The 24,358-nt window shown below is 36.7% G+C and overlaps 2 protein-coding genes and 1 long non-coding RNA gene across 5 annotated transcripts in view; all 3 read right to left on the minus strand.

Moving 5' to 3' along the window:
• The window catches only part of wwtr1 (WW domain containing transcription regulator 1), a 68,012-nt gene extending 59,948 nt beyond the window's left edge, over positions 1–8,064 (minus strand). For both annotated transcript variants that reach the window (XM_067416316.1, XM_067416315.1), the window contains exon 1: positions 7,354–8,064. In XM_067416316.1, coding sequence (XP_067272417.1) covers positions 7,354–7,763 — 410 coding nt within the window. In that variant the 5' untranslated portion in view covers positions 7,764–8,064. The remainder of the gene's footprint in view (positions 1–7,353) is intronic.
• A 9,866-nt stretch (positions 8,065–17,930) lies between these two features.
• On the minus strand, positions 17,931–20,576 carry commd2 (COMM domain containing 2). The gene is made up of 5 exons (XM_067414916.1): positions 20,373–20,576; positions 19,248–19,325; positions 19,097–19,179; positions 18,831–19,004; positions 17,931–18,204 (listed from the first exon to the last, which is right to left on the minus strand). Exons 1-5 carry the CDS (start codon positions 20,437–20,439, stop codon positions 18,007–18,009), a joined length of 600 nt encoding a protein of 199 aa, XP_067271017.1. The 5' UTR covers positions 20,440–20,576; the 3' UTR covers positions 17,931–18,006.
• A 3,390-nt stretch (positions 20,577–23,966) lies between these two features.
• LOC137039623 (uncharacterized) overlaps positions 23,967–24,358 on the minus strand; it is a 1,142-nt gene continuing 750 nt past the window's right edge. For both annotated transcript variants that reach the window (XR_010897732.1, XR_010897731.1), the window contains exons 2-3: positions 24,308–24,358; positions 23,967–24,198 (exon numbers count right to left, since the gene is read on the minus strand). The exon at positions 24,308–24,358 is cut by the window's right edge. This is a non-coding gene — a long non-coding RNA (uncharacterized lncRNA). The remainder of the gene's footprint in view (positions 24,199–24,307) is intronic.

The raw sequence follows: 24,358 nt of genomic DNA on the forward strand, positions 1-24,358 counted from the left end.
GAGTGTCCAGCCTCTCCTCTTAACCTCCAGAGCAGACAGAGAGTGATCCTGACTGCATCTGTCCCGACAAACACATCTGTTATGTCTGCAGCACAGATAGGAGCAAGCCTGGGATTCCTTCAGTGTTGGCCCATGAAAAAGGGGATATATTTAATGGCATCTTTAGTAAACATTTCCTGCAGACTGGACCCAAACCTAACTCTGCTAACAGCATTTTAAAATGTAATCCTACCGAATCAAAAGTTGAGATTCAGACGTTACCTCTCTTTGACACAGCACATCTGGACTTCAATAACAGGATTTTGTTTAATAAACCTCCAGTTGCTACAGCAGAAGCGTTTAGTTTACAGAATGAGTTGGATTGAGCAAAATGTTCCTCTCTCTCATTTCAAACGCTTCCAAAGCGACTGTCACACATCACACCCACAACTGCTCTAAATTTATTTACCGCAATATCAGTGTCGTCGCTGCCAGCCCGACATTTTAAGTCCAGTGAGATTTTTTTATTTTTGTTTTGCATTGGGATATTTTTATTAGGGAAAATATATATTATTTAATTTGTAAAGTACATACATCGTGGTTGTTATTATTGCCTTTCGGGTGACTTTGAAAAGAAAACAAATCCAGTATAAACATTGTATAATAATGGGAATAATGTGCATAATTGAAAACCATTATACAATCTAAAAAAATAAAAAACTGTATTTACTGTAACTATTAACTGTATTTAAAAAAATTAAAAACTGTACTTACTGGTAAGTAATCCTAAAAAAGGCTTAAAGGCACAATATGTAATTTCCACCGATAGAGGTTGCTTATTCAAAACAAAGTAAGCCTTTGTTTTGAATAATCAACCTGTAGTTGCAAAAATTTAAGCTTGATGACGCCTTGATTTCACGGAATCATGGGAGTTGTCGTCTTCACCCCGGGTAGGACTCGGGTAGAAATCATATTCATGGGTGAGCTAATGTATTAAAAACTTATTAACGTTACTGTAGTATGAAGCAGAGCCGAGTGCTGTGGGACCGAAATGAACGCTAGAGCGATTGCTAATGAGAGACGAGTACGCCACGGCAGCGGAGCTTTTATTATGCCACAGACGCTTCTTCTGCTCATGTGTGTGGGGTAACCAAGCGGCTTCTGTTAAAGGGTTACTTCACCGCTTTTTCATATTAAGCTATGTTATTCCCTTAACTAAAATGAGTTGATACATACCTCTCGTCTCAGTGCGTGCTCTTAATCTCTCTGACGCGCGGTGATGATCTGATAGCATTTAGCTTAGCCCACTAAGCCTAGTTCATTCACTATGGTACCAAACAGAGATCAAGTTAGAAGTACCAAACACCTCCACGTTTCCCCTATTTAAATACAGTTACACGAGTAGTTGAACGATCAAGTATGGTGACAAAATAAAACGTGGTACTTCTCTAATCGGATTAAAAAGGAGAACTATAATGTATGGCGGATTAGCACTTCTGAGAGTACTTCGGCTCGGCGCAGTAAAAAGTCCCGGCCGAAACTTCTTTCCTCACACCTCCCCCTCACTCTCTCATTTCTGTCAATAGGGAGATGTGAGGGAAGATGTTTCGGCCGGGACTTTTTACTGCGCCGAGCCGAAGTACTCTCAGAAGTGCTATTCCGCCATACATTATAGTTCTCCTTTTTAATCCGATTAGAAACGCGCCACGTTTTATTTTGTCACCATACTTGATTGTTCAACGAATCGTGTAACTGTATTTAAATAGGGAAAACGTGGAGGAGATGGTACTTCTAACTTGATCTCTGTTTGGTGCCATAGTGAATGAACTGGGCTTAGGGAGCTAAGCTAAATGCTATCAGATCGTCACTGCGTGTCAGAGAGATTAAGAGCACGCACTGAGACGAGAGAGGTATGTATCAACTCGTTTAAATTAAGGGAATAACATAATTTAATATGAAAAGGCAGTGAAGTATCCCTTTAAAGCCAATACAGAAGTGACTTAAACTGCAATTCATCAACTGGCCACTAAAGAAAGGCTCCAGAAGGGAGCAGAATCTCATTGAGCCCCATGTTAAAAGCCCCAACTTTACAGCAGAAAAAAACATGTTTACAGCCTGGAGCAAATTGTGGTTTTAATCTAAACGGCTAATTTTGCAAGGCATGACAACTGTGAAGAGAGTGAATTTTTTTATAACTCATTCGTTAACATTATATGAAACCTTAAAGTTCTGCATAATCAAGGGGCGTGGCCACTTTTGAGTGACAGGTGGATAGCCATTTATGTGAAGTTAATAAACGTAATTTCGGGAGGAGTACGCCCATCTAATCTTTCAATTAATACCAAGGTATAAAACCAGCAGCTTACCTCTTCCCCTTTTTAGTTCCGGAAGCATCACTCCTCCTCCCCTGCTCCTCCTTTTGTACCATTTTGTACACCACACTGGTGGTGGTTGAGGAGAGATCCCTGACACGAGTGTAAAGCGCTTTGGGTGTACAGTAGTACATATGAAAGCGCTATATAAATAACTCATTCATTCATTCATTATTTTATTCATTCAATTTGCCTGTTATAGGGGGGCAATCGGAGCTCGGGTAGAATATCCTCTCCGAGCCCCTCTATAGCAGACAGCAAGCCAAATCGGTTTACCACTTTCACTAAGATTATATGGGCACACAAACTGTCTGTTAGTCATCACGTCACCTCAGCTCCGCTCACGTCCCGCCTCTTTGCCCATTTTCTGTTATCCGGGAGTGATGCGCGGGCAAGATGGCAACAGCTCGTCTCTACTTTACACTTCAGAACAGAATCCTATGGGTGACGTCACGGACACTACATCCATATTTTTTTTACAGTCTGTGGGGGTAATGCAGTTTTATCATAGTACACACATTTGAGTGTGTTGAAAGTTGTGTTATAATGCTGCTCTGTGTTCACTCGGCTCTACTATGAGACACTTCAGTAACTGCATATATCTAGATGGATATTAGGCATGGTAAAACATAGTACTCGCGGTAAATCAAAAACACAACAATAAGACTAACTGTGTTGAGTTGTATAACAATCATTAGTTTTCTGTTCATGAATTATACAAACAATTTCTCACCTGTCTACTAAAACAGATCAACAAACTATATTACACTGTTCTAGTGTTTTTTGAATATTTTAAATATTAATATTTAAAAAACTTACATATTGTGCCTTTCATTTTCTATATGAAAAATAAGATTTATTCTCTTTTGTTTTGCGGTGATATGTGATGCAGAGAAAGCAAGTATTAAAAAAAGATGTGAGTTGGCAGCAATAAAACCTTATTCACAGCTCATCTTCAGCATAATGGAGAAAAGGCCACCAAAAAGCCTGAAGGGAAGACATTCTCGTGCTTTACATGGCATCAAAAGGAAGCATAATTACAGACTGCCTTTGCATGAAGAATGAACTATAAACACTTAAATTCTTTCGCCTCACTTCACTTTAGATCAAAGCTTCCTTGGTGTATTTGTACCAGAGCAATAACAACACAAAATAAACCACCAGCTGAAAGATTCTAGAGGGCGATCCTGTATAACGAAGTTGGGCAAATGTTTTGCAAATGGTTGATTAATAAGAGAGAAGCTAACAAATAGCTAACAATTCTAGTAGCACAGAATCTTTGTTGTGGGGTGTAACGAGACAGATTCAATTTCACGATTCGATATCACGATACAATATTACTGTGATACACCAAGACATGGTAAAAGGTTAACAAAAAATGTGCTGTTGATTAAAAAGCTAAATTTGGTATTATATTTGAGGTGTAAATTAATGGGCTGGGACTTGATGCTGGTAAATCAATGCTCAGGACAATTATGACTTGACAACAGAATAAAAAAATATTCATGATTCTGAAGCTGAAAATACAGAATTATTTTAGACTAATATGCTTGCACTGTCACTGACTAGATATGTTTATATAGCTAAATAAATATTTAAGATAATGTTTGCCATGGTAACATAAGACATTTAGCATTTTAGGAAACAAAAATATTCCACCAGTGCAGTTTAATGTAGTACTGACATTAAAAATGTTATTTTGGGTGAACTACACACAATGCATTTTGTCACCATCCATGATACATAGTGTTGCATTTTTGTATTGTGAGATTGTGAGACGATATATTGTTACACACTTAGATATTGTGATGTAAATAATTTTGAATTAAGTTTCATTGTTGCTGATATTCAAAACTGAAACAGTATCTCAATAGAAAACAAGTATTTTACAATGCCAATTTCATATGAATTTATACAATATGATTTTTAAGATAACACTGATTTTTTGAAAAAATTAAGGCCGTCAGTGGTACGCAAGCAGATAAAAGCATACGAGATTGTACGAATTTACAAATTAGCCAGCAGTTCAGCAAAACGTTTAATAGTTACGAGACTTTGTTGCACTTCTCTTCGCTATCAATCAACTCAATCATTTCTGCACGGAGATGTTCAAGCTGTAGCGTCTTGAATTGCAAGTCGTAACAAAGATATCCCGAAAGATGTTGAAGCAGAAAGAGGGGGGTCGTGTGACGCTGGAAAGAGATACGTGTGCCCTAATAGTGGGGGTGAACGAGAACGAACAGCTGCAACAATCCAAAGAAGAAAAAGACAAGTCATATCGGTCTCTCCCAGAAGCCACAGCACCGACAACAATATTCACTTCCTGAGCCTCAACAAAACAAACCATTGTGTTTTCTTCAGCGTATCGCCTTCTGATAACAAACAGATTATCAGTGAAGCTGGCAGGAAGAGATGAGGCAGATTTATTGACATTCAGAGAGGTGATCATTACTGACAGGTTGGTTTTGCTTTTCCTGACGGTTTAATTGCAGGGCGGTGTGAAGCTCGCGTCGGCTGCTCTGTTGGTGGCGGAGGTGTCTGTCCGCTGAATGTGTGCAAGCCCCGGCACGCTTTCTTAAGATTTTCACACGAGAGTTTCGGGTGAAAGACGGAGGGAAACTTAGACAGACAGTGCTAGAAAAGCCCAAAACTATCTAAAGCAGATGATAAAAATGAATACATGATCAAGGCATAAGGAATACGTGGAGTTATTTAACCGCATTTATAAGTATTTCCTGAACAAAAGAACAGGGAAATGTATAAGAGCATTTATTTACAATCCCAGTCAAAAGTTTGGAATAATTCAAATGTTTTTGAAATAAGTCTCTTCTGCTCACTAAAGATGTACTTATCTGTTTAAAAACTGTAATAATGTGAAATATTATTTTAAAAAACAGCTGTTTTCTATATTGTAAACTGCATTTTATTCTCAAAGCTAAATTTTCCAGTCTTCACAATCCTTCAGAAATCATTCTAATATGCTGATTTTGCAAATGTATATTATAATGCTTAATACTTTTGTGGAAACTGTGGTAGGCTTTTTGCAGGATTGTTTGAGGAATAGAAAGTTCAAAAGGACAGTATTTATGTGAATAGCATTGTCTTCACTGTCACTTTTGATCAATTGAATACGTCTTGCTGAATCAAAGCATTAATTTCATTTTTTAATCTTTTCCTAATGTTTAAACTTCGAGTTTATCATGGTTTCCACACAAATATGAAGCAGCACTGTTTTCAACATTGATAATAATCATTATTGTTTCTTTATCAGCAAATCAGAATGATTTATGACGGATCATGTGACACTGAAGACTGGTGTAAGGATGCGGAAAATTCAGTTTTGATCACTGGAATAAATTACATTTTAAATTATATTCACAGAGAAAACAGCTGTTTTACACTGTATTATGTTACAATATTACTGTTTGACTCGAATAAATGCAGCATTGGTGAGCAGAAGAGACTTCTTTAAAAAGCATATAAAATCTAATTAAACTTTTGACCGGTGGTGTATGTTCATCAACTGGTTGATTATTAAAAACGGCTTGCGGGGTTGCAAATTAGAAAAATAAATAAAATGTAATGCTAAATGCAAATAATAAACTGTTAACCATACAATCAGACCCAGCAATAGAATATCGAAATAAATAAGCTTATCTTAATCATTTATTTCAATGTATTTTGGTGCAAACTGATCTGTCATTTGGTAATATGGCTAATATTTACACAATATTTAGCCCAGTGTTTGTTTCATATTGTTGGTAATTTCTGGAGCGTTTACAAAATTGTCACCCTATGTCATATTATTTTGGGCCTACATATAGTTCTTGTTCACACTTCGCCCCATGGTTTCCAGTGTAAAATCGGGCTCCTAAGGCAAAAGCAATGAAGAAGCACTGATTTTACAGCCATGTTTATCCACAAACAGGACACACTTCAACACAGAGAATTGCTAGTTGGAAGAGATAGAAGGCTAATTAATTGTTTAAACATGTAGGTGAGAACTGATGTTGATCTGTAATGAGAGACGCCTTAAAGCGATTTAATCTCAATGTGTTTGTCATCAGAACACAATCACCGAGGCGAGGGGTGTGATCCTGGGGGGGGGGGGGAGACTGAGTTAATCTCACAGTAGACGTCCCACAGAGGCGATCACAACCCTGGTGACTAATCATCCCTACTGAATCAGATAAGAACAGTGTCCCCAGGGCCACAGAAGAATAGCCGTCTCATTCCTGAAGAGACGCGAGTCAAAACACACATTTACATTGAGACACACTGAGATATGCTAAACACATCCTTATCAAGGTGAGAAAGAGCCTTGATCATAGGCTCCTTGTGTGAAGCATGCGTTGCACATGACAGTAAGCAGTACCCAGTGTTTTTGTCTTTCTGATCCACACCCTGATACCGTTTTTTGTGTGTTTCCGGCCCACGCCTTCAGCGTTAGTCTGCTCACAGGTTAAAATGAAAGCTAAACCTGACTGCAGAGATTTCATCAGTGTGAACACCGTGCACTGATTCGGATCAGAAACCGGTTTAGAGATCAAAAGCTCTTGTGGACATCTTGCCCTTTAAAAAAACATGGTGTTGAATCATCATCAACAAAATATTAACTCTTAAAATGCTGGGTTGTTTGAGAACTCATGTTAGGGTCAAATGTGGACAAACATTGGGTTTAAATGTTTTATTCAAAAGAAAAAAACAATAAACCAACAAACCGTTGGGTTTAAAAACGCATTTAAAAATTAACCAATGTTTGGTTTAATAAATAATAATAAATTAAACCAATGTTTGGGTTTGTCCATATTTTGCAAAACAACCAGTCATGAAAGTAAAATAAAGCACTTTTATAAATAAACCAAGTAAATAAAGCACCATAATTAAGGTAGCGAGAGAGTAATTAGTCTGTAGGTATATATTACAGTAACTGATTTATGGGTCAGTTAATGTAAACTGTGCTGGAATGTAGTGAGCCATGAATAATTGATATAGCACTTACTTGAGAAAGTACTTCTGTCCGTTGGGGGTGTAGGCCATCTCCCAGCCCGGGGGTAAGGGAAGCTCCTCGGCCACATCGAAGGACTGGTGTCGGATGTGCGAGTGATGGCGAGCGGGGTTCGGGGCGCCCAGCGCGCCCGCGGGCAGCTGCAGCGCCGCCGGGGACGAGTACGAGCGGACGTGCTGCGCCTGGAGCTGCGGCGGGTGGCTGCCCGAGTCCGTGCTGGACTGCCGAGAGTGAGATCCCGAGTCCGGCTCCTTAAAGAACGACTCGGGCAGATGTTTGTTCCTCCAGGAGCTGGGCTTCGGGTTCATGACGGAGTTGAAAAGAGCCTCCAGATCCGTGTCAAGGTCTTGGGCGACATGGATCACCTGCTGGCCCGGTAACGGCTGGAGAGGGTTACCGCTCATTGTGTCAAACAATAGCAAACAAGCCTCAGACAAAATATTCGATTAAAAATGGCCTATGACAATCCTAAACACTGATAGAACTTCTTTGGTCAGGCCTGTTTTTTTTTCTTTCTTTCTTTTCTTTCTTTCTTTCTTTCTTTGGTAAAAGTAGTTTCGGCCGACTTAAAAAACTTTAAAAAGTATTTTAAAAAGTTGTCATAAAGCTAAAAAAAAGTGTTTGTCATGTTGTCCTGCATTAAGAGTTTTCAGAGATATTCCTCCTGCGCTCCGTAACTTTTCCTGCGTCCGCTGACGGAGTTTCTGTCCCGATGGAAAGTTTGTAAACTCAAGCTTTTCTCTCTCTCTCTCTCTCTCTCTCTCTCTCTCTCTCTCTCTCTCTCTCTCTCTCTCTCTCTCTCTCTCTCTCTCTCTCTCTCTCTCTCTCTCTCTCTCTCTCTCTCGCTCTCCGCGCGGCTCCAGTGTCAGCTCATGAATATTCAGTGACTCTGCACCTCATGAATATTTAATTAACCAGTCACGTACAGTTCCGATCATAAAGCAACAATAGACTATCTATGGATTATGAAATGATCAACTCCACAAATAAACTTTTTTTTTTTTTTGTTGCTGCAATGATAGGCCTACTCGAATACAACTTTTTCTAAAAACAAAATTAATCAAATTAATAATCTGAAACAATTATCTAAACATTTTATCTGTTAAATTAGTTTAAAAAAAATCTCAATTTGCTGATGTAGGCTACTTATATTAAAAATCTTAATATATTTCTTAATGTTGTTAACTATTTTTAATATCTTTTATTCAATTTTTATAAATAATAAATAGCCTACATTTATAATAAATTTGACTTATTGTGTTTTTAATAATAAACTTGTTAGTTTAAAGCTATTTAAACTATTACCCAAAAAAACTAATATTTGTATCCAGAATTCCTAAATTATACTTAATGTGTGTGTGTGTGTGTGTGTGTGTGTGTGTGTGTGTGTGTGTGTGTGTGTGTGTGTGTGTGTGTGTGTGTGTGTGTGTGTGTGTGTGTGTGTGTGTGTGTGTGTGTGTGTGTGTGTGTGTGTGTGTGTGTGTGTGTGTGTGTGTGTGTGTGTGTGTGTGTGTGTGTATGTTAGTATATAGCCTTGGCAACTAACAAAACTGAAAATAAAGCAATATATAAAATCTAGCAAATAAAAATCTAATGAAAGTTACAAAAGAACAAAAATAATTCCTAAAACAAGTATGAAAACTAATAAAATAATAAAACTAATAGAAATATATATTAATAAATACTATAATAAAACTATTAAAAATAGGCGTAGCACTGATTTGACGTTAATTTAGCAATAATTTGTTATTGTAATTATACTGGCTAATATTAATAATTATTTTTTTTAAATAGCATTTTCACAAGTATTAAACGACTCATGTAAAGTTATTTAATGTATTAAATAATTTGTTGTAATAAAAATACTTTTATTTTCTTTTAAGAAACTCGAAAACACTTTACAGCATGAGGTAAATCAGTAATAAACAAAGCAATAAAAAACCACAAACATGCATTTATTCAACAGCAACAACAACAACAACAACAACAACAACAACAAATTCAGTAAAAGCTATTCAAAACTAATAAAGTTTTAATCTCCGTTTTAAACTAAAATATTAATCAACTAGTGAATTTTTCATTATTTCAGTACAAAACTACTTAAAAACTACCCGCTCAAAAAAAAAAAAAAAAAAAAAAAACAAATATATAATATATATATATATATATATATATATATATATATATATATATATATATATATATATATATATATATATTTGCAGAATATATTTGCAGAAGTTATATTCTCGCTCGGCCAGCCTCTGGAAACATATTTTCACAGCTTGCTGTATTTACGCTGGGGAGTCACATGGGTCCTGTTGAGGGATGTTGTCATTTGCAGACTGCAGGCTAAAAAATGTGGGTCAAATGTGTTGTGAGGCCATTCATCAGCTCAAGTTAAAGCCCAGCGGACACATAGACAGTCACACCTCATAATCTCTGTACGAGATGCACATGTTCATGTGTGGATTCGTATCACTCATGTGCAATGATTCACATAACTGCAAGTCATTGTGCCTTGCTGAGGAAGACTTCACTGAGACTCCAGTATTTCAGTGTCAGTGTTTAACTCAAAGCGCATCTGTGATGAGGAACAGTTGGCATGCGCAGGACTCGAGCTAATGTTAGGCCCGACCTGAGTTCAGACTGTCCTCCGTGGGAAACACACCTGTCACGAGTGGGCCGAGCCTCCACACGCAACAAAACTACATTTAAAGAGGCTACATGTAAAGAGTGCCAATGTGTGAGACGCTTGTAACAAACGTTAAAGGGGGGGATGCTGTTTCATGCATACTGAGCTTTTTACACTGTTAAAGACTTGGATTCCCATCCTAAACATAGACAAAGTTTCAAAAACTAATGTTGGACGTTTGATGGAGTATTTCTGTGTCAAAAATACTCCTTCCGGTTTCTTACAAGTTTCGGAGAGTTTTTTTCGAGTATGGGTCGGCTTGACGTCGATAGAGCGGAAGGTCCTTGTATGGGCCGTACGGGCTCTTCTCCCGGTAGGGTGCGCGCGCGCGAGTCTAGAGCGAGAGAGGAAATGCACGCCCATAAACACTCTCAGCTGCAGATCCACTCGTCCGTGAACACTTATGTCGTTATAGGCCGCGCCGCGCCGCGCTCCACTTTATTCCTATGGGTGACGTCGAGCGACTTCAACGCTTCAGCACAGCATTCCGGGAAGGCAGCGCTGCATTTGAACCGATTTGAACGCAGAAATGACGGGAAGCTTCACAACATCGCTTCAGTCGCGTCGCAAAGTGGATCTCCACGGTCACTGCTGTCACAGGACTTCAGCAAATCATACCAAAGAAGTGTGTTTTTGACAGAGCGGTCCCAGCGATAAAGGTTCGGTCCTACTTTGGAAGCAGCCGGTGAGTAAAACTGGTCCAAATGTCTGTTCTGTTGGCTATCATCGCGTGAGTAAACATCAGTAAACGATACGATCGTGTGCTTCCTCATTCAAATGCGCTAACGGACTCTATTGTTGTTCTATGTATAAGGTTACACTAGTCAGACGTGCAAAACCGTTTTGCTTGCTACTGCTAAGGTTTAGTCGCATACAATAGTCCATAAACCGAATCATGTCCTCATAAACTGGGAGTAAACACACACAAAGGCCCCTAAATACAGTACATACCACAGATGACATCCTGCTGGTGCTGTTTCTCCTGTTCAATTTATTTCAGCCTCCGAATGATTATGGATCATATATCTATTAGCTGAATCTGACCGATAGCGACGAGTTTCTCCACTCTTGAGGACGTCACCGCTTTGTGCGCACTCGTCATTCTTTAGCTCCGCCCACACGATACTCGTTTTTTTTTTTCCAGGAAGACTTGGTACAGCCTATATTTCTTTTATAAATATAATAAAACTAAAGACTTTTCGGCGATATTAAGGATGCAATACTACTCTATAGGTACTCAAGATTGACATGAGATTGACTAAAACTGAGTGTTTCACCCCCCCCCCCCCCCACCCCTTTAAGTAGCGAGACCTTTCCAGGCGTCCTAGTTTGTCTAAAGCCTGTGTTTATAGTCCCCTTTGGCTTGGCTTGCTCAGTTGGGGACACTAAAATTATGTCCCCAATAATAAGTTATTTTACTAATTAATTAGGTCTTATTTAATTTTATAAACTATAATACTGATCTCCCCACATTGTCGCTATATGATAAATTAAAATAAGCTGATAACATCACTGTTTTCTCCAGTACGACTGTACAGCCAAATCAAATTTTGTTGCAATATTGTCCTGTTTAACACTGTGAAGCTGCTTTGAAACAATCGTCATTGTAAAAGCACTATAGAAATAAAGTTGATTGATTGATAATGGTGTAAATTAATTAATCTCATCGTTTGACATGATGGCTGCGTCTGAAATCATACTCTTTTGGTACTTAATATTTATTTTGAATAAGCACTTACTTTGCATGCACTAAATAAGCATGCTCGGCCCCACTTTATAGGTGGCCTTAAGTACTACATCAAAAAAATTACTTTTACAAAAAAAGTACTTGTCAGACACAGACGAGGACCCAGAGGGATTAGTGCAAGTGCAAGGTTTATTATCAGAGGTTTCGAACACAGGTGATACTTAGATGGATGGTGACACTCAGACGATGAAGGTGAAGACGATGATGGTGGTGAAGAAAAAGATGATGAAGAGGGTACAGATGAAGGCTTCTTGGAAGGACCGGTAGTCAATGGTGGGATCGGTGCAAGACCAGACAATGGGAGTGAAGGTGAGCCGGGTTGATATAGTGGTGACTGGTGATGGTGCCCAGGTGATCAGAATGAGTGATGGGGAACGAGTGGGTGTGGCAGTGTCTGATGGCTGTGAGGGCGTGACAGTACTTACTGTGTTCAAATTGTATTGCAAAACCCTTTTGCTGATATTGAGGTAGGATACGGGTAGAGTTAGGGACAGCTGTGGTGGTGTGGGTCAGTTTAAGGGTAGGGTTAGGTGTAAGGGAAGTGCCAACTGTGTAATTACAAATGTAACTACAGAAATTAATTACAGACGTATTTACATGCAGGTATTTTTTTAAATGTAAGTACAATTTAAAAACATGTATGTACACAATAAGTGTATTGTATCAAAGGATTAATTATAATGTTAGTACATCGTAGTTAAAGCCACCTAATATAAAGTGGGTCCACCGGCTCTATAGTACGAATATAATCCGAAACGCACTACTGAATATTTGCCATGCTGTCGCTATCATGTAACCCACACTGTAAACCCCAACGCTAAAATATTTCATTGGTTTGAGTGGAGCTAACTCATATTAAACAAAGGAGTGCAATCAAATGAACTTTTATGAGTATTACGAACTTCCTTTTTCTTTTGAGTTCTCAAAACTGACACATTTTAAGTAATTTGGGTTTAGTGGTTGCCAAGAGTTGCCACTTACCTTACTGCATTGTGCCAAGTGTAAAGTTTGGTGGAGGGGGGGGGGGTGTTGTGGTTTGCGGCTGTTTTTTAAGGGGTTGGGCTTGGCCCCTTAAGTTCCAGTAAAAGGGAACTCTTAATGCTTCAGCATACCAAGACACTTTGGACAATTTCATGCTCCCAACTTTGGGACGACCCCTTCCTGTTCCAACATGCCTGTACAATGCACAAAGCGTCTGTCCATAAAAACATGGATGAGCGAGTTTGGTGTGGAGGAACTTGACTGGCCTGCACAGAGTCCTGAGCTCAACCCGATAGTTTTGGCATGAATTAGAGCGGAGACTGAGGGCTAGGCCTTCTCGTCTAATACCAGTGCCTGACCTCACAAATGCACTTCTAGAAGAATGGCCGAAAACTACCATAAACACACTCCTAAACCTTGTGGAAAGCCTTCCCAGAAGAGCTAAAGCTGGTATATCTTTTAAACCCTACGGATTAAGAATGAGATGTCAATAAAGTCCATGTGCATGTAATGGCAGACATCCCAAAATCTTTGGCAATATAGTGTATTTTAATGTTCTACATTGCTGTCCTCATTCAGCAATGATAATACCAAAACATTGTGTAACCATTTATTTAAATCATCTAGTTAAAGCTAGTCAAGTTTACACCAAAAATTGAGATTATATGATATTTTTTAAGTTAAATGTATGAATAGCTTGCTCAAATATGTAAAGTTCAGCTCTGCTTAAACTTAAACTTTTCTTAACTTAAAAAATGTAATGCTACTGATTGCCTAATTTTTTTAGGTTTTGCCAACTTATTTCGGTTTACAGTGTACAAGTTTAATTTCCAGTGGTCCATTCACAAATCCTCTCTCGTAGCCTCATGGGATAGTAAAGTGTCCACCATATCCGCACTTCAGAATCTTTCCGGAAGTAGTTGGTCATCCGGGGACTTTTTGCCCACTCTAAATTCGGGCATACTTTTTTTTTGTCACATACTGTTTTTCACCTACTATGTGATTTTGGACGCAGCCGATGTTGTTGAACGTTCAGCCACTGTTTTGGCCGAGGCTCCCTTTGGTCACTATGGAGAGTGTGCAGGAGCGTGAGCGGTATGCTGCTGCAGTTCATCTAATGCCCACCGGTGTTGCTAAAAATAATGGTTTCTGAATTCTTCCTGTAAACCCTTTAAACATGTATGCACTTTCCATTAATTTGGATTACATAGTTTTACCATACATACACTTAATGTGATGCATATTTGTCATACATAAATGAAAATATATTTAATTTAAATTACTAAAATAAATACTTAATGTGTTTTAAATACACAGTAACCTGGTTTATATGTTTATTCATCAATAAATAAAATGTATGTAACTACAAAGTATATAATTATATAGGATATTTTAATAAATTGCACATTTGATAAAACTCTTTTCAAAACTTTACATGTACATGATAAAAAGTTCATAAAAGCAACAATGGACTATCTATGGATTATGAAATATTTTAAATGTTCTTGTTGCTGCAATGATAGGCCTACTCGAAAACAAACGGACAATTATCTAAACATTATATGGTAATCTGTTAAATTAGTTTAAAAAATTCTATTTGCTGCTGTACTACGTTATATTAAAAATATTTATTAATATTGTATGTAAAATATTATTAATACATCTTAATACAATTTTAAACAGTACACTAAAAATAAATAATACATACATTTATAATAAATCTGACTTATGCATTTAATCATAAACTTGTTAGGTCAAGCAATTTAAAATATTACACACACACACAAAAAGAACAAAACAAACAAACAAACAAAAAAAATAATAACATTTGTATATATCCAGAATTGCCAAACGTAGTAATGTAACAATGTTAAAGTTATTAAATTAGGTGTTTTTTTTTTTAATGACAAAAGAACAAATTAAAAACACTAAAATAAATATGAAAATTGAAAAATAATGATGCATTTACGAAGTAAAAAATTATACATTTTATACAACTTTTTTTTTCAAAACTTAATTCAAACATGTAGCCTACTTGATAAAATGTTATGTTGTAAAATCAATCAACACATTTTTTTCATTTTAAATACAGATGTCACTGTTCATGTTTTGTGTATTTAATGTATTTTAATTTTTAAATAAAAAGTGCATAGTGCTGATCTTTATATTCATTTGTTGGTTTAAAATACAAACTTGATGTGTGTATCAGCACTTTTTGAAAATTTCCAGCACATGTGAACTGAGATAACTGTGATTGATAATCTATAATCGGGATATGAAATGTTCATATCGCTTCATCTCCAGTGATAAATTATGAATGTGTTTACCTTTTGGTGTTTATATCATTCCTGCGAACTCTGCTGGGTTTACCAGGGTATATTTCTACTGCTCTTAAAATGTATAATTTTAAGATTAATTAAATACATTAAGATAAAAATGAAATATTTTGATTTGTTCACATTTATTTGTTTTAAAAGTTACTTCACATAAACTCAACATTTACTCAGTGACAATGTGCATTCACTTATTGTGGATAATCTTTATAATTTATCAATTTTGTAATGTAAGAACTTCTTATATATAGACACTTTTCTATCCACTACACACCAAAGAAGAAAAAATATATAATAAAAAAGAACAAAATGGAAATCTCAAAATATAAGCTCATTTAAAATGTTAACTACTATATAGTAAATAACCAATACTAAAATAACACTTATTTTATGTTGACTAGACAAAATTGCGGTTTATTGAACTAAATAAATGACTAATTTGTTATTGTGTTGTCAGTATATAAGACGTTGGACTAGATATTTTAATAAAAACTGGGCACTGGTCGAGACCATACATCCACTGCAGCACATCATAAAAGAAACTCAGAACAGCTGCATTGCATTATGGGATGTGTACTTGCATGCGTCTTTGTAAGACTGTTAAAGTTACACCACAACCTCTTTGTAAAGCCAACTGGAGCATAAGGGAGTGGATGACTTCACTAACTTGAAGATTAAAAGTTAGCAATTAGCACATTAATCATTATCCTGACACAAGGAAACAGTTCCCCTGAAATTCAACAAAATGACTCATGATCATCATAACTGACTAAAGAAAGAAAGAAAGAAAGAAATTTTGCTTCAGGCACTTTTTTCAGTAAATCTGATACGTGTTTTTAAAGTCACCATGAAATCAAAATGGACAATTCTTGATTCAAGGAATATTACAGTGATTATTATAAATTATTTCCCTGTGCACTTCATTATTGTTTTAAATTCATGTGTCTCATAATCTTGAATCAGAATAACTCCCCCTCACTCTTGCAGTGACGAGGGCGGGGCAACCTGTCACTCACATGACATCCTACATTTGTTCTTGTTCCAGAAGCTGTTTCACCTGATTGATTACACATCACAATAGAGAAGAAAAGACCGGCGCAACTTCCGTTTCATGCTGACTTGATAGGATCATTCGGATCATACATGCTAAATTTGATGGATTATGTTTTTATTACAGGAACTGATGAAAAACAACTAAACACATTCATATACAGTTCAAATGTTAATGAGCATTGAGGAAAAAGGCAGGTTAATGGTAATCTCGTTCTTATTACCAGGCCCACACTGAGTCTGTGAGCATTCACAGATATAAGTGTAGCATGCTCAGATACATTTTTACACTTTTGTTTCCTTCTCATTTTTGCAAGGAATTCTGCAGATTCCCCCCCGGAAGTAAGTGCAGGAAACACAGCAGATTCAGCCAGATGATTACTCTATCTACAACGTGGACACTTAAGAAACAGTGCAATAATTGATCAATGTGACATTCAGTAAAATTGGTCCGAAATTGTGCATATATTGCTGGGAACTTAAACCCCAAGCCCAAAAACACACACGCCACAGCCTTCAGTTTCATGTGCATATGCTTATAAAGTAAAGGCATCCGTTAATACTTATGGCACAAATTAAACTATCAAATCTGCATGGATTCTTCTCTGACTGGAGCATCACTGGTTTAAAGGTATCGTTCACTCGGAATAAATGAAAACACGTCCATTTCTTTAGCCTCATGTCGTTCATCTTCAGAACACTAATGAAGATGTTTTTAATGAAATCTGAGAGATTTCTGTCCTTTCATTGAAAGTCTGTTCACCCAAAATACTGACGCTTCATAAAAAGATCATAAAACTCATCCATACGAATCGAGCGGTTTAGTCCAAATGTTCTGAAGAGACTGTTCTGAACAGATTTAATTTATGCTTTTATACACAGATAAACATGGATCAGCGCATAGACAGTACATAGAGCACATCAGATAAGAAAAACTGAAGCTCAAGCAAGAGAACCAATGAGGTTCATTCTCGTGTGTCAAGCATATATGGTTGAGCTTCTGTTTATGGATGTTTAAATGTGAATAAAAGCCTACATTAAATCTGTTTATTTTATGAAGTGTCTCTTAAGAAGACTATGGATTTATATGGACTATATGGATTCATTTTACGATGTCTTTATGAACTTTTTGAAGCATGTTCTGAGTGAACTGACTTTAAATGGAGGGAATAGAAATCTCTCAGATTTCATCAAAAATATCTTCATTTGTCTTCCGATGATGAACGAAAGTCTTACGGGTTTGGAACGACATGAGGCTGAGGAATTAATGACAAATTTTTAATTTCTGAGTGAACTAATCGTTTAAAGCAGTGATGCTCTGGTTGTTTCTTAGAGAAGAATCTATGCAGATCTCTCATATCAAACATCAGTCATCAGAACGAGAGAAACGAACCCTTCGTGAGCAGCCGCACTGCAAAAAATGCTTTTCTTACTTAGTATTTTTGTCTTGTTTCTAGTCCAAACATCTAAAAATTCTTAAAACAAGAAGTATTTACTAGACAAGCAAAAGTAATTGTCTTGTTTTGGGGGAAAAATAACTCAAAATTAAAAGAGTTTTTGCTTAAAATAAGCAAAATAATCTGCCAATGGGGCAAGAAAAATAATCTTAAAACAAAATTATTCTACTTACCCCACTGGCAGATTATTTTGCTTATTTTAAGCAAAAACGCTCTTAATTTTGAGTTATTCTTTCCCAAAACAAAGCAATAATTTTTATTTGTTTAGTAAATGTTTCTTAATGTAAGAAATTTTAAATATTTAGACTAGAAACAAGACAAAAATACTAGCTAAGTAATGCATTTTTTGCAGTCGGTCAGTGTTGTGTCTGTGAGGACGCGGCTCTATTTGATGTTGCGGAGGATGCGGCGGCAGTGGTTACTCTTGAGTTCGGCGAGCGCTCGCTCCAGCTCTTGGATGAGGTGTTGAAGCGTGGCGGGATCCGTCTGCAGGACGCGGGCGCTGCATTTCTCTCCGTCCTCCAGGTGCAGCTTCAGGGTCACAGTGGGCTTCACCTGATGGCGAAGCGCTCGACTGGCCAACTGCAAGCAGAGCAAACACACACACACACATTACGGGCTGAAGTCACATCTGCGAAGACTAGCAAGGGTTTATGATGTCACCAACCCAGAAAGAAGCTTGCTGTAGTCCAAACCGGCCGTTTTTGTAGGCAATAAACTTCCATAACTTTAAAAGACAATATCTCCGTTTGCATTGAACTTTCAGTGCTGTAACTTTGCAGACACTGTTTATGCTCAAGCAGCAACATCACACTAACTAAAGTTAAAAAAGTGAAATCGCATGCAACCACCCCTTTAAATTTTCTTAAACTGAAACTAGTTTAATAGAAATATTAAGTCAACTTTATTTCAAGTAGTTTTTCATCTAATATTATATATATATATATATATATATATATATATATATATATATATATATATATATATATATATATATATATATATATATATATACTTTATTTCAATTATACAAACTGATTTCTTTAGGTTTAGTTAAAGGCACAATATCTAAGATTTGTGGATTAAAATATCCAAAAACTATCCTATTTTGTTGACTTCTGTACTTGCATTACATATTTGTGAAATTACATATTGTGGCTTTTACAGCTGTTGTTTGTAATCAGATGTGTTTTGATCATCTGTCACACCTGAACATCGAGCCTCCACTCCAGGTTGTGGTAATGGGGGAGGCTGGGGGCGAGTTTGCCAAGAATCTGCCTAATCTCCTTCCTGTTCTCCAGATACAGCTGGAGAAGAAGTTGATTGAGCTCCTCTGGGAATCCCAACACCAGCACGGAGTCCTGGAAATCCACCTCTGAAATCTGGAAGATTACACATGGAAATGTGTTTGTTATAGTTTAACAGTCAGTCACGTTATCAGTCAAAGCGTGTTTGAGGAGGTAGAGAGACGCACCATGAGTTTGGAGCTCTCTGTGAGGAGGTACATCAAGCCCTCCACGCCATGCTGGACGCTCTCCGCGGGCACATTCAGCTTCCCTACGACACCATTCAACAGATCAGCTCACCACCAACACATCACAGTCACACTACACAACTTTACTCACGTGCCGCTCCCTCGTAGATTTTAGGGTTCGAGCCCTTCTTCAGAAACTCCACAGCAATTCGGCCAAATTCTCCAACAACTGGCAAACATAAAATCACAATATTTTATTGTTTATTTTTACTGAGACAATGCACAATTAGTAGTAATTGCACCAGAGTTAGCCAACAGCTAATTTACATCTGCTGTCTCTGGGCAGGTAAACAAATTAAACAACTTACAATAACATACACCACATACAACACCACAATAACCTACATATCCATGATGTAATTCGTAAAACAAGGAATTTATATACAGTCATTAATGGTTGTGAATTTGTTCTAATAGTAGCCCTTGCTTAAGCTTAATTTTAAAAATTTTGAAGCTGTCAATACTTCTGATGTTTGTGAGTAAGGGATTCCATTTCCTCACTGCTCTGACCGAAAAAGCTGTTTGACCAAAGGTTGCTTTTCTTAACTGTGGTACCAAATCTCCCCTCACATAAGCTCTAGTCCTTCCAATGAAAATTGAATATGATGCTTTATTATTATGCTAATTATGATGAAGTGTGTGTGTGTGTGTGTGTGTGTGTGTGTGTGTGTGTGTGTGTGTGTGTGTGTGTGTGTGTGTGTGTGTGTGTGTGTGTGTGTGTGTGTGTGTGTGTGTGTGTGTGTGTGTGTTAACATGCTAACAGTAAGATACAGTGCAAAAGTCCACACATTTTTTTTTTTTTATTAAATGTTTTAATTTGAACTTGGAAATAAAGAGAGTGTTTCTGCATTTTGCCAGTTGTAAAAATAATAAATGTTATGTTAAAACGAAGAAGAAATAATTATGATTCAGGCTGTATAAACGCGAAATATCACAACACGGACTATAAAGTTTTAGCAGCTCTGATGTTTAATATTGTAAGTAAGTTAAACTAAGTTATAGAAATATGTGAGATTTATATGTATAATATTGTAAGTAAGTTATACTGGGAATATTATAACAATATTTGTGGTTTCAACATTTTTGAACCCCACTGTAACTCAGAAAAACATGACGTTATAATGTTACATGAAGGACGTATTTATTACAGATAAGCATACACTACATAAACATAAACACAAGTAATGTGATTTTCTGCGGTTTTTCTATCACTTACCTGCAGGATCCACATCTGATAAAAAACCTAAATGCTCCTTGTGTTCCTCGGATAAAACTAACAGCATTTTCTGACGTTTTTATGTATATCTTATCATCCCCAAAAAAATAAAAATCACGCGTCAGGTTATATTTGTAAATGAATGTTGTTTATTGCAGCTTCTCCTGTCACATGATCAGCTGTGTGCACCTCAACACAGTCCGAGTGAAACACAAACGAGCAGAGCAACAGTTCCACAGCACTCACTTAAATTAAAACAAACTTAACGACTAAACATTCGGCATTTAGTTGTTGAATCATACTTTAACCTCCTAATACCCAGGAAAACAAAATATGTTGAATGTAGTATTTTTCATGTCATTGCATAGTTTAAAGCATAAGAAATAAAAGGGGGGAAAAGTTTTGAAAAAGTATATTTTACTCATATTATGCTGTGTCCTTTGTAGAGGAAACGGTTGTTTAAAAAAAAAGAAAAAGAAAAAGAAGACATGACATGAAATTACATGCATGCATTTTTTTTTATTATTATTCACCAATCAATTTTCAGGTTGCAGGATTGTTTTGAACCAAGCTTTCTTTTTTTTCTTCTTTTTTTAAAAGATGATTCTGAACTATAGATTATGAAAGATATAACAGGATTTATATATAATTTTACTTTATGCAATATGTGGGTAAAATGGCCATACATGGGTTTTCCCATTCAATGCAATGCATACACTGGATCTAATGATGAAAAATAGAAAGTTTAAAAATTAAATATTAAATTTAATAATTTAATAATATTAAAATGCAATATTTTCTTAATAATATCTAATATTTTATAGGAGCATTGATATGTAATTTCTTTCCCTATTCACTTGTTGTGTCTCCCAGAATGCCTGATAAACATGATTTAAGTCCCGGTGTCCTCTATTGAGGTCATGTATAAAATCAATGCCCTGTTTTGTAACAGAAAGTCATATTTTGAACATATATTACCTTTTCCTGAGATAATGATTTATAACAAACAATTTGAAAATTAGTAAGATTTAAATGATAATTACAAAAATATCATAATAAGTGTTACATTTTATCATTCAGTAATTTTTAAAGTTGTTATCCTGGTGAAACCTCAAAACAAATGGTCTCCGAAAAAAAGTCCCTAGTGTCCTCTTTACAGGACATCCAAACCTAAAAATGTGACATGTAATGTGTCAGAGAAATTCACTGAAATAATGTCCTCCTTACGAGGACAGTGGCACCCAGGAGGTTATACATATCAATGTACGTCAAAAATAAGTAATGCATAATAATACTTAATACAATAATACAAAATTACACAATAACAACATTTAAATTCTATTTCTATTCATACTGTTGATAATGTTATTTTGATAATGTTTTGTACTTGACAGTTCGTGATGGATGTATGACAGTTCCTGTAGTAAAAAAGAAAAAGTAAAAACATGAACACACTGGAGTCGCTTTATTGTAGAAAATGGAGTTGTAATTCGAATTGAAAGAGACACCAACGCTGTTTTTTATGTTTAATACGGCAAAGATGCTGCTTTAAAGCAATCTATTGTATAACTAAACGACTTGACTGGAGTGCCGAATTGCAGAGCTGGTGCAAACGTATCCATATCTCTGTGATTAGATGCTTTATAAACTGCTGTTTTAAACCTCTGTCATTTTTGTGGTCTGTTTATTTTGTTATTGTGAGGAAAGCGCACAGCACATATTTACATATTCATCTAAACACCACTCTCAGCAGAGTGGACGTGTCAGGATGTCCGCTATCAATTTCACGGTAATCACATATTTAAAGGGGTCCTATTATGCCTTCTTGATTTTATGAAGTCTTGATTTTGTTTTTGTGATGTACTAAAATATGTTTTCATGCTTGATTGTTGCATTATTAAAACATTATTATATAAACATCATATAAAACATTATTACATAATTACATTACATTATTACAGCACTCGAACATGCAGATTTTGATATAGCCCCTCCTTACGAAATACGAAATGTGCTGTGATTAGTTACACTGTAAACCCTAACAGTTATATGTACTAAATAAAAATTAGATCATTGCACTCAAATATTACCTAACGTTATGTGGACACAATGACTGAAACAGAACTCAAATTGAAAGAGTTAGAGCATTTCTAGTTCCCAGCATGATAATTGGATAATAATTGTATTAAGTTATTAAATATATGATGATTGGGCATTAATGATGAACACCTGATGATAATGAGCAGAATCACTGTATGAAAGAGAAACACAAGAACTACAACTGACTTCAGCAGCAGCTTTAGATGAAATCAACTAAAGATAAATTAAGACATTAAGGCCCCGTCCACACGGAGACGTGTTTAGCTGTATATGTATACATTTTGTACAGTATCAGTGTTTCGTCCACACGGATCCGGCGTTTTGGAAGCATGAATCGGATATTTTCTGAAACCGGGTCCCAGAGTGGATAAATCTGAAATCGACAATCTTGCGTTTTCGTGTGTTTAGCCAATCCGTATATTTTGTGAAACGTTGATGTCATCACACTACATCCAGCGCGGTGAAAGATTAAAGGGATACAACTACGGACACTGGGCATGTCTTCAATACCGTATCTGCATTATTGTAAGGGTAGGTTTAGGGTTGGGGTAGGTGTAGACATTAACAAAACACTTCTGTTAAGTAGCAAATGTATTTATTGTTATTTTATTGTGAGATTTTGCCTCACCTCCAACCACTGCTATACCCCTTCTAGCCACAACTCTTCTTCTCAGTTTTTAGTGTATTTCTGTGGCAGAATTACAGCGCCACACACTGGCTTAGCATATATGCTATATCGTTTTGAGACGGTTTCGGTGATCTTGTGTGGACGCAGATCACTGCATGAAAAGTGGGATTTTCGTCCCCGTAAACGGCCGGAAATCTCCCTGATTTTCGACAATTAACGTCAGTTTACAGCCTGTGAACGTCGCGTTCGTCTGTGCCACATATTGACGGAAACGAACCATGACGTATGTGGAGCTTGCGGAGGCATGCTGGCGCCGGCGCTAATGGCTCTAATTAGCATATGAATAGCAGCTCTGGGCGGCGCCTTGCCGGAATGGCTTGAATTTCCTCACTCAGTATTGGTTGAAACTACTACATTGAAACAAGAAATATCACTCGTGATTGGTTGGCAGATCTGTTACTATTGGTCAACCTGGGTAATAAATTAATAAATTTAAACCCCCAAATTATAATAATTTTACACACATATATATATAAAATTATGATTTGCATATTATTTTTTAATTGTATATATTCATATGATATGCTATTATGTTTTATATTCATGTCATTGTTATCCTATGGACTACGCTATTATAACCATCACGGACATTCATTTATTGAGGAAAGGAAAATATGCCAGGGACGTGCAGTTTATTCAAAGAAAGAGCTTTATTAGAACAAACACAAACACACACAACCAAATGCAAAACGTTTGAGATCTGCCCACACAACAATAGGAAGCTCACGAGAAGCCCAAAATCCTACAGCACCATGAAGTCTCTGTTTTCCGCTTCAGAGCTGTAGGTAACTAGCGCCATTCTGTCAGTTTTAAGTCCATTTTTCAGACGTCTGTCGTGCGTTGCCCTGTTCTTTGGAATCGCCTCTAATCTCGATTGCAGCGTGGCACAGAGCTCGGCGAGCTCCTGGCTGGTCGAACAGTCCATCCAAACACCGCGCGAACGATGCCGTCTTCCTCATCAGACATCAGGTCTATGGTAGCGCACTTCCAAAGGCCCACCTCATCCTCAGCTAACACACTCTTTCTTGCTTGTAGCAGCTTTAAAAACAAACAATAAAGACAATCAGTATTGCGCGATGTACTGCGTAAAATGCACCTGAAAAATAGTCACACTGACCAAAAACGGATCTAATCTAATAAATCTTACCCTCTTTCTTCTCAATCGACTCCGAGCTGAACTCTTCACAGCTTCTGCGTG

Source organism: Pseudorasbora parva, chromosome 14 (genome assembly GCF_024679245.1).
Source record: "Pseudorasbora parva isolate DD20220531a chromosome 14, ASM2467924v1, whole genome shotgun sequence".
Taxonomy (NCBI): Eukaryota; Metazoa; Chordata; class Actinopteri; order Cypriniformes; family Gobionidae; genus Pseudorasbora; species Pseudorasbora parva.